Source organism: Athene noctua, chromosome 1 (assembly GCF_965140245.1).
Source record: "Athene noctua chromosome 1, bAthNoc1.hap1.1, whole genome shotgun sequence".
Taxonomy (NCBI): Eukaryota; Metazoa; Chordata; class Aves; order Strigiformes; family Strigidae; genus Athene; species Athene noctua.
The window spans coordinates 73,687,566-73,700,847 of NC_134037.1; the positions used below are offsets into that span (position 1 = coordinate 73,687,566).

General features: G+C 44.0%; 1 protein-coding gene across 2 annotated transcripts in view; it reads right to left on the reverse strand.

Moving 5' to 3' along the window:
• Positions 1-11,376, reverse strand: part of PCMT1 (protein-L-isoaspartate (D-aspartate) O-methyltransferase) — a 35,902-nt gene extending 24,526 nt beyond the window's left edge. Inside the window, exon 1 of one of the 2 annotated variants that reach the window (XM_074896568.1) lies at positions 10,728-11,376. In XM_074896568.1, coding sequence (XP_074752669.1) covers positions 10,728-11,019 — 292 coding nt within the window. In that variant the 5' untranslated portion in view covers positions 11,020-11,376. The remainder of the gene's footprint in view (positions 1-10,727) is intronic. The other variant, XM_074896570.1, reaches the window with a different exon arrangement.
• Between the last annotated feature and the right edge of the window lie 1,906 nt (positions 11,377-13,282).

The window sequence follows — 13,282 nt, forward strand, 5'->3', positions numbered from 1 at the left end:
GGAAACTCCTCATTTCAACACAAGTTTTAAAATCTGAGACAGCAGGCATTTGTAGCAGTTTGCAAGTTTACTTACTGAGCAAAATTGTACCCCAAAAGAAAACAAAGAAATCAATCCTTTAACACACTGGCACTGACAATATAAGATAGTAGGGAAAAAAAAAATTGTCTTCCCTGACCACTTGGCATTAGTTTTATATCAGTTCTGTGAACAAAGCATAGAAACAAACAAACAAAATTATCTTACTGTTAGATTCTTGTTAGGTATCACCAAGAAATTAGTATCTCTAAAATAAATGCACTTAAAAATATAGAGACAGGAGAATAAGCAAAGCTGATTATAACAGGAGTAAAAAGATAAAGGTTTTGGGGGGCAGAAAGAAGGTCAAAAAGCAGCAGCCAAAAAGCACTCAAGAAAGATCTAAAATAATGATTTATTCCTTGACATTGTGTATTGTGAAGATAGATGCATACATTCTATAAGCCATAGGTAGCCATCTGCTCTTTCTTTTTGTCTTGGGGAAAAAAAAAAACAACAAAAACCAAACATGCAGAGAATACAGAAATCAAGCCTCCAGCTTGAAAGGGCAACTGCAGGACCCTCTGGTATGGCTGAGGACTTCCTCTAGTTTTCAGGGGACCTCCTCTGGACTGCTGTGACTGCAGGCTTCTTTCAAACCTCTTCTTTCACACTACCATAATCTCTTTGCCGTTTTTACAAAACTCCATGCCTGCCACCTCTCTCCCCTATTCCCACAGTCTTCTGCGCATCAGCATTTATAAATTTTATTTTTGCTCCATTCTATTACTTATATGTTTTAAACAAGTTGGGGAAGAATGGGTAATTAGAGTGTAAGAGCTCTGTGGCAGAGAATGTCTGTAGATGTTTGTGCAAAACAAATCACAAAATTGAGTTTCAGTTGAAGTATGTATAACTTTATCAAGTGTGATGCTTACACTGACAGACAAGTGACCAAAAAAACTGAAAACAGTAGTTACTAATATTCTACAAATCCTGAACACTCAGGATGCTTTCATTCAGCAAACACTCATGAGATTTGTTGACTGTTAGACTGTCTTTGATTAATGTAATCTTTTTCATCAGTAAATAAGTTGTTAAGCAAGTTACCCATGCTCAGAGTCCCCACCAGAAACAGTGAAAGAAGCTGGATCTCATGTCTCAGTCATGTACTCCATTTATCGAAAAATGCTCCCTCTTCATAAAAAATACACCCTCTCAGCTATGCATGTGGAATTACAGGGCATCACATTATCCCCCTATAGATTAAGTCTGCTTTTCAAATTTGCTTATGATACAATGCAGACAACAACAAATTTTAGGTAGGATTTAAGAAAAGCAATCAAGCCTGAAACAGTAAAGTCAATATTGATTTTGTAGTCATTTTTTCTGTGTTGATAACAAAAAGAATTTTTCTTTGTCTCATAGTTGAATATAGAGAAACATAGCAACTGCAAGGTACTGAACTCCGATGGAAGTCCTTTGCTTCCTGCTGTAGTCAGTCCCAAGGTGATCAACTGCCAGGATCTGAATTCTGTCTTGAACAAATCTCTATCAGATTCTGAATTAAGACCAGAAAACAAGTATATCCCCTAAAAGAGCAAGTAAATAAAAGTTTATATTGCAAAGAAGACGCTCTGCATTTGTGCCATCTCTAAGTACCAAAGAAACAAGATAACAGTAAATTATTTATTAATAAAATGGCAATGCTAAACATTTTCTAAATCTTAAAAGGAAGTTATATTTTGCAAGAAAATAATTCACAATTAAATACATATAGGTTGATTATCCTTTGCAATGATAATGTGCACAGAAGACTCTCCTTGAGGAGACTGCTGGGTTTCAAGACTGATCATCAGTACTGCAAGCAAATCAAATATTAAAGTGTTTACAAGCAAAGGCTAATATACAAGCCAGTTCAAAGCTTAAAATAAAAATTAAACTCTGTTTATTAGAGTTATATTAGCACAACTCCTAAGTCTCTAAGGGCTGAAGCCCCAAAGTAACCACTTAAGAGTGGAGCACGGCCTACTGAGTTCAAGAGTTACTCTGTGCAGAGGCTGCGGCAATGACAACTTGACATAATTAGAGCATGTTTTGAAAACTCACTCTGGTCTGCTTCTTCTCCACAAATAACACCACGAAAACAGGAAAAGAGCTCACAGAGCTCTTTGGATTTGAAGGTGGAAATATACCACTGTTGAATGTAACCTGGGAAACTGGGCAGTTGGCTGTCAGAGAGCAAGAAAAAAAAAGAGCTCAAGTCTGAAAAGACATCATGGACTTTCAACAAGTAAACAACCTATCCTTTAATTTAGCAACAAATGCCTTACTGAAGTGCTTATCTTTCAAAGAACTGCTTACATCACTGATGGTATCCTGACTGTTGACAAACAAGCTTCCAACCGAACCACAGAATACTAGCAATCAACATCTACACCAACACTCACTTCCAGATCAGAAAAAGAATGTCTCATAACCACATGATAAAATCCAGCACAGAAGCTTACTATACAAACTATAAACAGCTACTCAAACACCTCCTCTTGCTGGCTTTACATAAACAAAATACTCATGCAGATCCCAAAACCATCTACTGTGGGACTACTTCAGCATCCACATGGTTCAGTTTCTCCCCAGATTACGCTCTCTGTAACCACTGCAGAGTACTTTGCTTATGAAGATGACTTCTCAGCAAAACAATATTTTTAAATCATAGAAATCTTAAAGCATGATGCAAAGCACATACAGCTCTATATTACACAAGATGAAATCAAGTAGATTAAAATTACTCAAATGACAAATAACAGTTTCCAGATGCCTCCATCTGACCCACACAAACCAGCTAGCAACTTTCAAGAAGTGGGCTGGAGCCAAACCACATCTTCATTTTCAAGCAATATGAAGCTAGCTGGTTTTAAGCGACTGATCAATTAATGTTTTTAAGGCCAGGTCTTTTTCTGTGGGGAGAGGAAGGAAAAAGATGGTAAAGAAAGCAATTTAGTTAATAGAATTTTATTTAAGTAAAGAGCATAGAAAGATTTTACTATAAATCATGAACACAAAGAAAACACTTTGAACAAGAAGTGATGGATCAGCATCCCAAGATCCAATAAAGGACACTGACCCAAAAACATACAAAGCTCTTTGTGCTCAAGAAATTGAAAGTAGGTGTTTGCCAACAAGTGTTTTTTAAACAGCTCATACATACAAACCTCTTGTGCTTTGCTGATAATTTAGGACTATCTGCCTCAAACATTCAGCTGCATGTCTGTTATCACTATGATTTGGATTCACAATAATACATTACTCAAACAAAATGTTCCATACAGCTAACTGGAAGGAATCAGTTGAGACTCTGTCATTCAGAGACACAACAACAGAAAGACTGAGGAAAGCAAGGGTCTATTAGAACCAATCTTAAAGTCCAGAAATTAAAGACAAAGATCAACTCCCATGAAAATCCCAAAGAGGTAGAAATTAAAAATCAAATCAAATAATTTAAAAAATAATAGTAAATTAGCATCTAAATGCCACTCAAAACATGCAGAGGTAAAAACCACATGGGAATCATAAGCTAGGTTCAACACAAACTAGTTTACAGACTCAAGATTCTGTTAAATACAAACTTACCCTCCAAAATTTCACTTCTACTTTATTGAAGTACTCCCTATTTAATAACGATCACCTTCAAAAACAACCTGTCCATTTTGGTATAACGGATAAGAGCTCTCTATTAATTTTCATGAATCTGAAAGTCTGCAGATAACTAATTTAGACATATTTAACCACAGCTGTCTTGCTCCATCATACTGTAGACCAAGGTTACAAAGTTGGTATTAACCATTTTCTTCACTGGGGATTGAGAAAGACATGATAGCTCCTTGTTCGTAGTCCTACAGTGCATATCTTTATCACAAAAGCCGTCCATAATGTTTTCACATTTATCAAAATAGTTATGCTGATTTCATCTAAATCTGTATCAGCAGCTGAGCGAAGAAACTTTTGGGAGTACAAGAAAGAAAAAAGTGACTTCAAGGTTGTATTCAGCCTGCAAGAACACAGAACTGCACTTCTCAAACTTTAACGCCTGTGTGCAGATGAGAGTCTCCACCTCCGCGCACACCTTGACCCCTCTGTGTTTGTGAGGGCTGAACTTAACTTACAAAGCACATGCAATGTCAAAACTTAAGAGTTCAATACAAAGCAGCAACAACCATCAGTAATAACTAAAATCTGTTTCAGAGGTTAAGATAAACGTAGCTGGATAGGACAGGTAGATAAGGAACTCTCCTCACAGTAAGGCTCAAGGCAAGACCACTTCAATAGCTTTAAGAAGATCTTTAAAGAAAGGCAAATGCTGCACATCTTACACTGTACTGAGCAGATTCCATGCAACTACTTTGCTGATCTGTTTTCAGAAAAGCCAATGCTGTCAAGAGCAGCAGCCAGACCACATAAACAGTCTGTTATTATGAATGTGGTTTCATTAAAACAGGTACTAATACTACACAAAAACTGAGGAAGATCAGGAGAGCAGCTAAACATCATACTGACTTGGGACAAAATGACACAAAGCTGTCATACTAGAGAAATAAGCAAGAATTTCTCAAGTTATATTTGTCTGACCATCTCTCAGATTTCAACAGTGCAAGCATTTAGAACTATTTAGTGCTCAAGCCCAATGCTGCAGTATTCAGATTCTGAAGTCTTAAAACTAACTCACAAGTTAACCAGTCCAGGAGAGATAACATTCCAAAAATTTACTGGCCTGAAGCTCTGAAAGAGCTTACTTCATTTTTGCCAAAATTCAGTAATTTAAATCAAAATTTAAAACATTAATAAAATGAGCCTCATCTTGTAACAGTCTTAAGAAAAATTTTTTACTTAACAGTGTTTTAACAACACTAACAAACATGACTTTGAGGTATTAGATTCATAGAAACAATCATTCAAAACATTATGCATTTCTTTCCAAGCTTACTAACAGCTCTTAGTGGGCTCTTGATACATCAGGATGATAGAAATGGTGGCATTAAAAGAAAAGCTTGGAGTTATATTGAAACTAGATTATAAGAGACTCCCCCTTTTTAACATGTCCACAAGCAATGGTAATCACCTGTAATGGACAGATCTGCAAAATTATTTTCATTTTACTATGGATTATTAGGCAGCTTCACACTACCAGAAAAAAACAGTATTATGCCATTAAATCCAGAGACAAAACCGAAATTAAATAAAATTCTTCAGTCAAGCAAAAGAAGTAAACCTTTTTAAAATAAATGACTGATTATAAAGTGTTGTGACATAACTAAGCAGCCAAAAACATGATCTCTTTTGGACTTGGACTTCGTTGCACTGAATTTGTGGGAAAAAATGGGTATGTTTTTAACATTACATAGACGTTAAGGGGGGAAAAAAATATGCCAACAACAAAGAACCAGTTAAGAATGCAATCCTAATTTACAGACAGATAAAATGTGATTAATGTTTCTGAAGTTATTTTCCTTTCTTTTAACATTTCTTATTTTCTCAGGTATTGTTTTAAATTACTTGAAGGCCTGCCTCTTAGAAGTTCAAGGGTGTAGAAATTCCTTCAAAACATTTCAGTGACGTGGGCAAAGTGCTAACAGATACTTAAATCACTAATAAAAAAGTTTTGTGGCAACTCTTTTAGGCAATTATTCTAATTACTTGCTAATAAAATTTGAAAAAAAATCTCAATGCGCCAAAAAATATGGTCACAAATTTCAGTTCTATGCCACCTGAGACATTAAGTAAATTTAAGACATTTCAGATATTCTTAAACTACTATATCAGTGGAGGTGTTAGTTTTAAAAAATAGATCACTTTTCAACTGTTTTACTACCCAGCCATGAGTTACAATCCTTAATCACTGAAGCCTCAATACAACATACGTGTTGAAGGAAAGTTCGCTCACTGAATGCACACAACAGGCACCATAATTGCTTGTATAGCGGAGATACTGAATTTGGGTTAAGTGGGTTTTATTGGTCTAATTTTCCATTGCTATTTCCCTTCTTCGTGTTCATCCAAGTCACTTTACTCTTCCTTGAGCAAAATTAGACAGATGTAGAAGAGATTTAGATAAGCCAAGCGAAATTACATAGCAGGGGAAAAAACAACACCAAAACAATGTTTGGTTCTTGCTGAACCTAGCTTAGGCTTAGCCATGCCATATTCAATGCCTTCACATTCACAGCAGTTCCCAAAGAGATTTGTCCTCATAAATCAGAAACCTGCAACAAAGGTGCAGATTCATTGTAGATAAGCCTTCACCATGATGAAACCTGCCAAGATGTCATTTTTAATTATTTAACATCTAAATAATAAAACACTCAGAGAAATATCTTCAGCATGTCTAAGAACAGAAATCACAAAGCCTGACAATATTTGAATATATACTGAAACACCATCCACACTGAAAAAAATAGGAATCTGGTCTCAAGTGAGGCATGAAATTCCATGGAATTTGTGGTATCTCATAGATGACAGTTGCTAACTTTTGTGATGCAAGTATACTAGATGAGGAAGAGAAAAGTGTAGCAGGAAACAAGCCCACAGATGGTTTAACAACATTATGTAGCATTTTAGCCACAAACAAGTTAAATCACCTTCACTTTCACCCGGGAACATGGATTCAAAAGCCATGTATATATGGTTATAACACCATTGGCACAACATTATCAGAGAAATAAGCAAAGACATATTGTCATATGGCAGTATACCACATTGATTGGAGAAGAGAAAGAGAGGTGCGATAAGGAGACTTAATTAACTTTGATGGATTGTGAATTGGACAGGGACCAATTTTTCAGTTCTGCAGGTGGGGACAAAAAGCTGATTTCCAAGATGTTGGCGTGTAAAGTAACAGGACTTGGCAAGAGCCCAAGTATGAAAGACAGAAGGAGATCAAAATGACCCATTAGTGAGATGAGAGAAGAGTAGATAACTAAAGATAAAGAGACAGGAGAAAAAGATGAAGATTTAGAATCAAAAGATCTTCAACCGAGCAAGATAACAGTAAATAAGTCGCCAATTACCCAGTCTTTTCCTGCATTCTCAGCATACCTATATGGTAGGTTCTTACCAAAAAGAAACTCCAGAGTTATGTCTTTAAACACAGTCAATTATTTCTATGTTTAGCATGATTTCTAACCCTACAGTAACATGCATTTAGAGAGTTTCCTAGAAGCGTTGTCTGCTAAAATATCTTCGTTTAAATATTTTTAAGGGGAAAGTTTGCTCAAGTTTGAAGGCACATGTTCAACAATTTTGTTAGGAAAAAAAGATTTTTAAAATAGTTTTCACCTTTACAGAGTAATTGTTTCGATAGGTCTAATGCTGGAATGATCAAACATTCAGAGAAAAAAAAGAGCATTTTTTAAAATGAGAAGTAGTTTCAAGAATCACAGGAAAACAAAGCAGCTGAACACCTCGTGGAAACAGCACGCTCAAGGACAGCATTTGTGTTGTGAAGAGTGCATTTTAAGCCAGTTTATTTTGTGTATGTCACAAATTGTGCATCTATGATGTCTCAAATTAATATCACAAGAACGTGTTTACAGTGCAACAAGAAGCTGAAAATCAAAACAACGAAAAGTCACGCAACGTTCTTCAGTCACTTGTCTCTAAGTATGCACTGAAAAATATGCAGAGTTCCAGGGCCCTCTTCATTAGTTTGTCCCTTTTAAGACATGAAAGTAAAGATAAGGCTTGTAAGGAATACTTGCCTAAAATCCACATGCAAACACAATGATCGTTACCATTACAGAAAAGTTAATTCTATACTTAAGGCAACAGTGAAATGAGCAATGAGCATATGTTAATATAGTTTTATGAAATCAGAGCACTTTATTGCCACAAAAAAGAAGCATTAGTAACTGTTGATAACAACTTACAATGAAGAATAATCTTTATAGCTGTTTTAAAGGCAAAGAATATGTACCCTACAGTTTTCCATTGATGTTTTTCTTTGGAAGCAAAACCAGTTTAAGAAGTTTCCGTTCTCCCCAGCCCACTTATACCCATAACAAAGTTGACTGCTTCTCTAACCATAATAGTACAACAGCTTACAAATATCAAAGAGTTTTAGATGTTTAGCAAGGGGAGTAATGAGAAAGCAATCCAGTCTTACAACACAGCTTCCCTCACAAGCAGTTCTAGAAGCACAGTGAAGAGAAGACTTGTGGTGTAAAGGGCAGGAGCGAGAATCTCTCAGCCAGGCTTTGCTGAAGAAGAAAACATAGTGTGTCACTACAACCTGCATTATTTCCTTTAAATTATGCAAATTACACACTAAAAGACACAGTTACTAAGTTAAACACAAGATAAACACTCAGACAACATCAAATTAACCTCATCTGCCTTGCATTCTTACTTCTAGCATAATAATGCTAGAAATGCTGTGCTACTTACTGTTTTTAAAGAAAAAAAACACATTGAAAGATCTACTACTGAAAAGGAATTCTCTAGAACATTTTAGTCTTTCTGTAACCAAAGATGTCTAAGTTTGTTAATAACATATCCGAGAGAATTATATACCATATTAAAGGGTACTTTCTGCTAAAACTTGTTCCCAACCTCAGCAACAAGGCATCATCTTGCCTGAAGAACTCTTACTTAAAAGTTAGGTCTTTAATCCTGCAACTGCTCTGCACCGATAAAGCCCAGTGCCATCACTGGAGTCCCACTAAGGTCAACAATACAACGTTACTGCACGATCAAAAGCCTCTGTGCCTCTGCAACATTTTCTTTCCAATCCACTATTTAACACCTCTCAAAATATTTTGGCATACATACGCAAAACAGGGAGGGGGCAATTACAGACTGTAATTTTCCAGGTAATAGCCATCACTGCATATTTTGAGATTATAGTATTAAACATTTCTAGTTTACTTTCCTCTTCCTATACTACTATTTCTGTGTACTAACTATAATGGTTTTTAGATTTTTCATTATTATTATTATTTGCAAAGCCCTAAACAGATTCCATGTGTTGAAAAATGCTGTCATTGTTTTCTTCAACAAAGAAATCAGTTTTGCCTTCAGGTTCTCAGAGCCACAGACAATTCTGGCAGTAATGACTTTCTGGATATATTTTGAGCTTGACATTTATATTTACGTCAGAAAGTTTTCCCCTGCTGTGTAAGGGAACAGAATTTCACTAAAACAGTACTTCTAGCCCTTACAGCTGCAAAACAAAACAAAAAAATGCACTGCAACTCTGGTAACTAGAGCAGTTATTTGTTAAACAAGTAGTTTTTACATTGAAACTGAAAAGTCACTTCAGCATACATTGCTCTACTGGATGGAAGAGTTGTCAAGAGTGGCAAAAGAAAATACTGGAAAAGGACCACAGGATCAGAGGATCTAACACAGACAGACTGGAAAAAAAAAACAAGGACAGTTCTCCCATGTCTCCAAAATAATGAGGAGGCCAAAAAGGTGAAGCTGTCCGTGGTCTTGCAGCATCACTAAAATGAGACAACTGCCATAACACAGGCTCCAAATCTACATCCTTTTATGTCTAAGACACGGACTTGAGGAGAGAGAGGAAGGGAAAGACCGGGAGTAAAGCAGAGACACTCAAGTGTATCTAACAGAGATTAATCTGAGGCTAATACGAAAAATGGAAGCTCTGAGTAGAGAAGGTGCTATCAGCCTGTCCTCTCAGACCGGATCACATGTAAGTGTCCCTGCAGACTTCAGGATGTCCTGAGGAACCGCTGTGGAGAGCACCCCCCCAACACCTTCCACGTTCAGCTGGGGGACGGCACAAACCTCCGGTAAGAGCAAGGAACGCAAAGGCCCCGGCAGTCACCGGCAAGCTCGGCAACAGCACGAGTCACCTCGGCAGCTCCGCTCCTTTCCTCTCTCCTCTCCCCTCCCCGCGATCCTAGCCCACCTCTTCGAAAGGCGCAATTCGGGGCTGGGGCCAAAAGAAAGCATTTCGGACCTCGCGAACGGGTCACTGCTGCCACAGGCCCCTTTCACCCAACAAAACCAGCCCCGGGCTCTTCGGCGCCTTTCCCAGACCCGGGCAGCTCCCCCTGCCTTTAGCCGGGGCCTGAAGGACCGAAGGACGGCCGCTGCCCGCCCTGCGCCGGGCCGTCGCTCCCCACCGCCCGCCGGCCGCGCTGAGCGGCAGAGCCGGCCGGAGCGAAGCCCGCGGGCCGCCGAGTCCGGTGCGTGAGGAAGATCCCGGGCCCTGGGAGCTGCCGCCGCGGCCCCGCCTCAGCTCGCACAAGAGCGTGACGAGCAAGACGGAGACGAAGCGGCGGGAACGGGGCCGGGGAGGCGGGCGGAGAGGCAGCCGGCTGACAACAGCCGCCGCAGAGCGCTTCCCCTTCGGGACCGCCATCGGCGCCGCCCCTCCCGCCGCATCGCCTCCCGCAACAACAGCCCGGACCCGCCCTGCGCCAGCGGCCGCCGCCCTCCGCCCGGCTGCGGGACGGCGGCGGCGCCGCTCGCCGCGCCCTCCCGGGAGGGACCCGGACGGACACCCAGACACACACCCCCCGGCTGGGCGCCGCCTTCGCCTCCTCCCCCCGCCGGCGCGGCTCCTTGACAGTTGGCGGCGGGGCGGGCGCCGCGGGAATGCGAAGTGCGTGCGGCCGGTAACGGTCACCCCCGCTGCGGAGGCGGGGAGGGGTCCCGCCGGCCGGCACCCCCCGCCCCGGACTCACTGCGGAGGTTGTGGATGAGCTCGGAGTGGCTGGCGCCTCCCGACTTCCAGGCCATCGCTAGACACACTCTGCGGAGCAGGTACAGAGCCGCCTTCAGCGCCGCGACTGCGCACAGCAGCTTCCCCAGGAAGGACACAACCTCCAGCGCCGACACAGGCGCCGCCTCCTCGCCGCCGCCGCCGCCGCCTCCTCCTCCTCCTGCTGCCCCCCCGCCTCCCGCCACCGCCGCTGCGGCTGCCGCGCGCCCGCCGAGGGGAGGGGCCACGCGCCCACCGCCCCGCGCGCCCGACATTCTCCGGCCGCCGCCGCCGCTCCGCCGGCCCGCGCTGGGCCCCCGCGCATGCGCGCCCACCGCCCGCAGGGGCGCGCGTGGGGACAATCCCCGCGCGCGGGGGTGGGGGTGAGGGGCCGGACCCCAACCGTCCCGCCGACGTCTGGGGCTGCGGGCGGAGGGAGCGCGGTCGGGCCGCCCCGCCCCGCCGGCAGCACGCGCGAGGCAGCCGGCCTCACACCCCCCCCCGGAGGTCGCGGTACCACCGTGCGCAGTCGGTAACACACAGCGCGCCCGCTCGCGCGGCGCTGGGGGTGCGGAGAGGCCGCGTGGCGAAGCACGCGCGTGGCCCACGCCCCGGCGCCGGTAGCGCCCGCCCGGGCCCCGAGCCCGCCCCTCCCCGCGGCTACAGTCCGCGGCGTCGGTGGCGCGGGCTCAGTGGCTGGTCCCCGTTCGCGGGTCCCCGTTCGCGGGTCCCCGTTCGCGGGTCCCCGTTCGCGGGTTCCCGTTCGCGGGCGGATCCCGCACTGGCGGGGAGGGCGCAGGCCTGCCCTCGCCCCAGAAGCGGGAGGGCTGCGGCCGTCGGGACGGGACGGGTCTGCGGGAGCGGGGGGGCTCCGTTAATGAATGAGTTAGCGAAACGGCACGTCGGTAGCGCGTGTTGTCCCCCGCTCCACCCCGCCTTTGCCCGCTCCCGTGACATGAGCCGGCAGACGCCGTGTACCGAAGAAGGGACACACACACACACACTGCCCAGCCGCCCCTGCCCTGCCGGTGACGGCGGCGGCGTAGCCAGCCCCCCGCAGCGGCCCCGCGCGCGCCCCGCGCCCTTGCGGCGGAGCCAATTAGCGCCGTTCCGCGGCGCGCTGTTTTGCATGGGGCGCGCCTATTGGCCACGGCCAGCCCGCGCGGGCCAGGCCTACGTGTTGGAGGCTGCCATTGGTCAGCTGGCGCGGGCGCGCCCGCGGCCGTGCCGTCCCCTGCCCCGGCGGCGGCGCGGGAGCTGCCGCCCGGGCGGCAGTGGCGGGGGGCGCGGGGGAACGGCGGTAGGCAGCCAGGGGAGGGAAGATGTGGCCGAGCGCCTGGAACACAACGCCAAAAATGGGGAGGGATGGAAGGTTTACGGGAGTTGTTACCTGTGTGCACGGCTAAACGCTTCCCGAGTACCCGTGGTCTACAACAGCATCTCTGGGGCGGGGCTGTTGTAGGGCAAAGTTAAAAACTAAAATTCCTTCTTAGAGGTGGCTAGGTCACAAAATCAGTAACGTAGAATTTAATAAATGCCAAGCTGATGCTTCCGATGTGGCCTTTACTTGTCCCAGCGTAGGCACTCGATGAATTAGCAATCTTAAGTGAAAAGTAGCACCTCCGGTCCCTCCCACAGCCCGTAGCATAATGCAGAAAACCATAGAGTGAACTTCCTACAGTCACGTGGTATTCCTGGGTGCTCCTAACCCCCTTAATGATTAATTTTGCACCAATATTAATTTGCCACCTGTTATTTATATGTGTATCTGTTGGTTTTTAAGGGAAAGCAAATTTCATTATTGCAGACAATTTCGGGGAATCTACTGTCAGTGCTGTGAGTTTTGCATTTGTGCCCCCCTCTGGACCCTGTGAACGAGCTTCCATGCACCCGGGACTAAAATTTTACAACGCTTCCTCTCAGCCATGCGCAACAGTGCAGGTACGTCACCTGTTCGGTACCCACCAGCACGGGTTTCAGTTCTTTGCTTTTGAAACGTGGGAATAGTGATACATCACTATGAATAGGTAGGCCCTATCAGTAGTGCATTGTATAAACGTTAGAGAAAATAAGGTATCATGCAGCAGATATAATTTCAAATATTCTTAAAAGCTTTCCTGATACAAGGACACACACAGCCTAACATACCACCATGGGAGACACAGATAACATCATCTGCTGTACAAGAAACCCATCCTTGGACGGATGAGCCCGTTCCAGCTCCACACAACACATATACTCTATCCCATCATTGCTGATTCAGGTGAAGAAAATGAGGTAAAGGGAATCTGCTTTTCTGGCTAGCAGTCAGTCCAGGGCAAATCTGGCAGTTGCCCAATGCATATACCAGGTCCCATCCATAGCCTTCCCAGATGATTCTTTTAATCCTGGAGACAGATCCACCGCTTCAATATGTATTCTCCATCCAACTTCTAACCATGATCTGACAACTGCTTTGCAGTCTGTGGGGGACTCCCAGCCTGCCCCAGAATATGAAAGGTCTCCCTGTTACATCCAGTGGGCTGGGAGAGAGGGAAA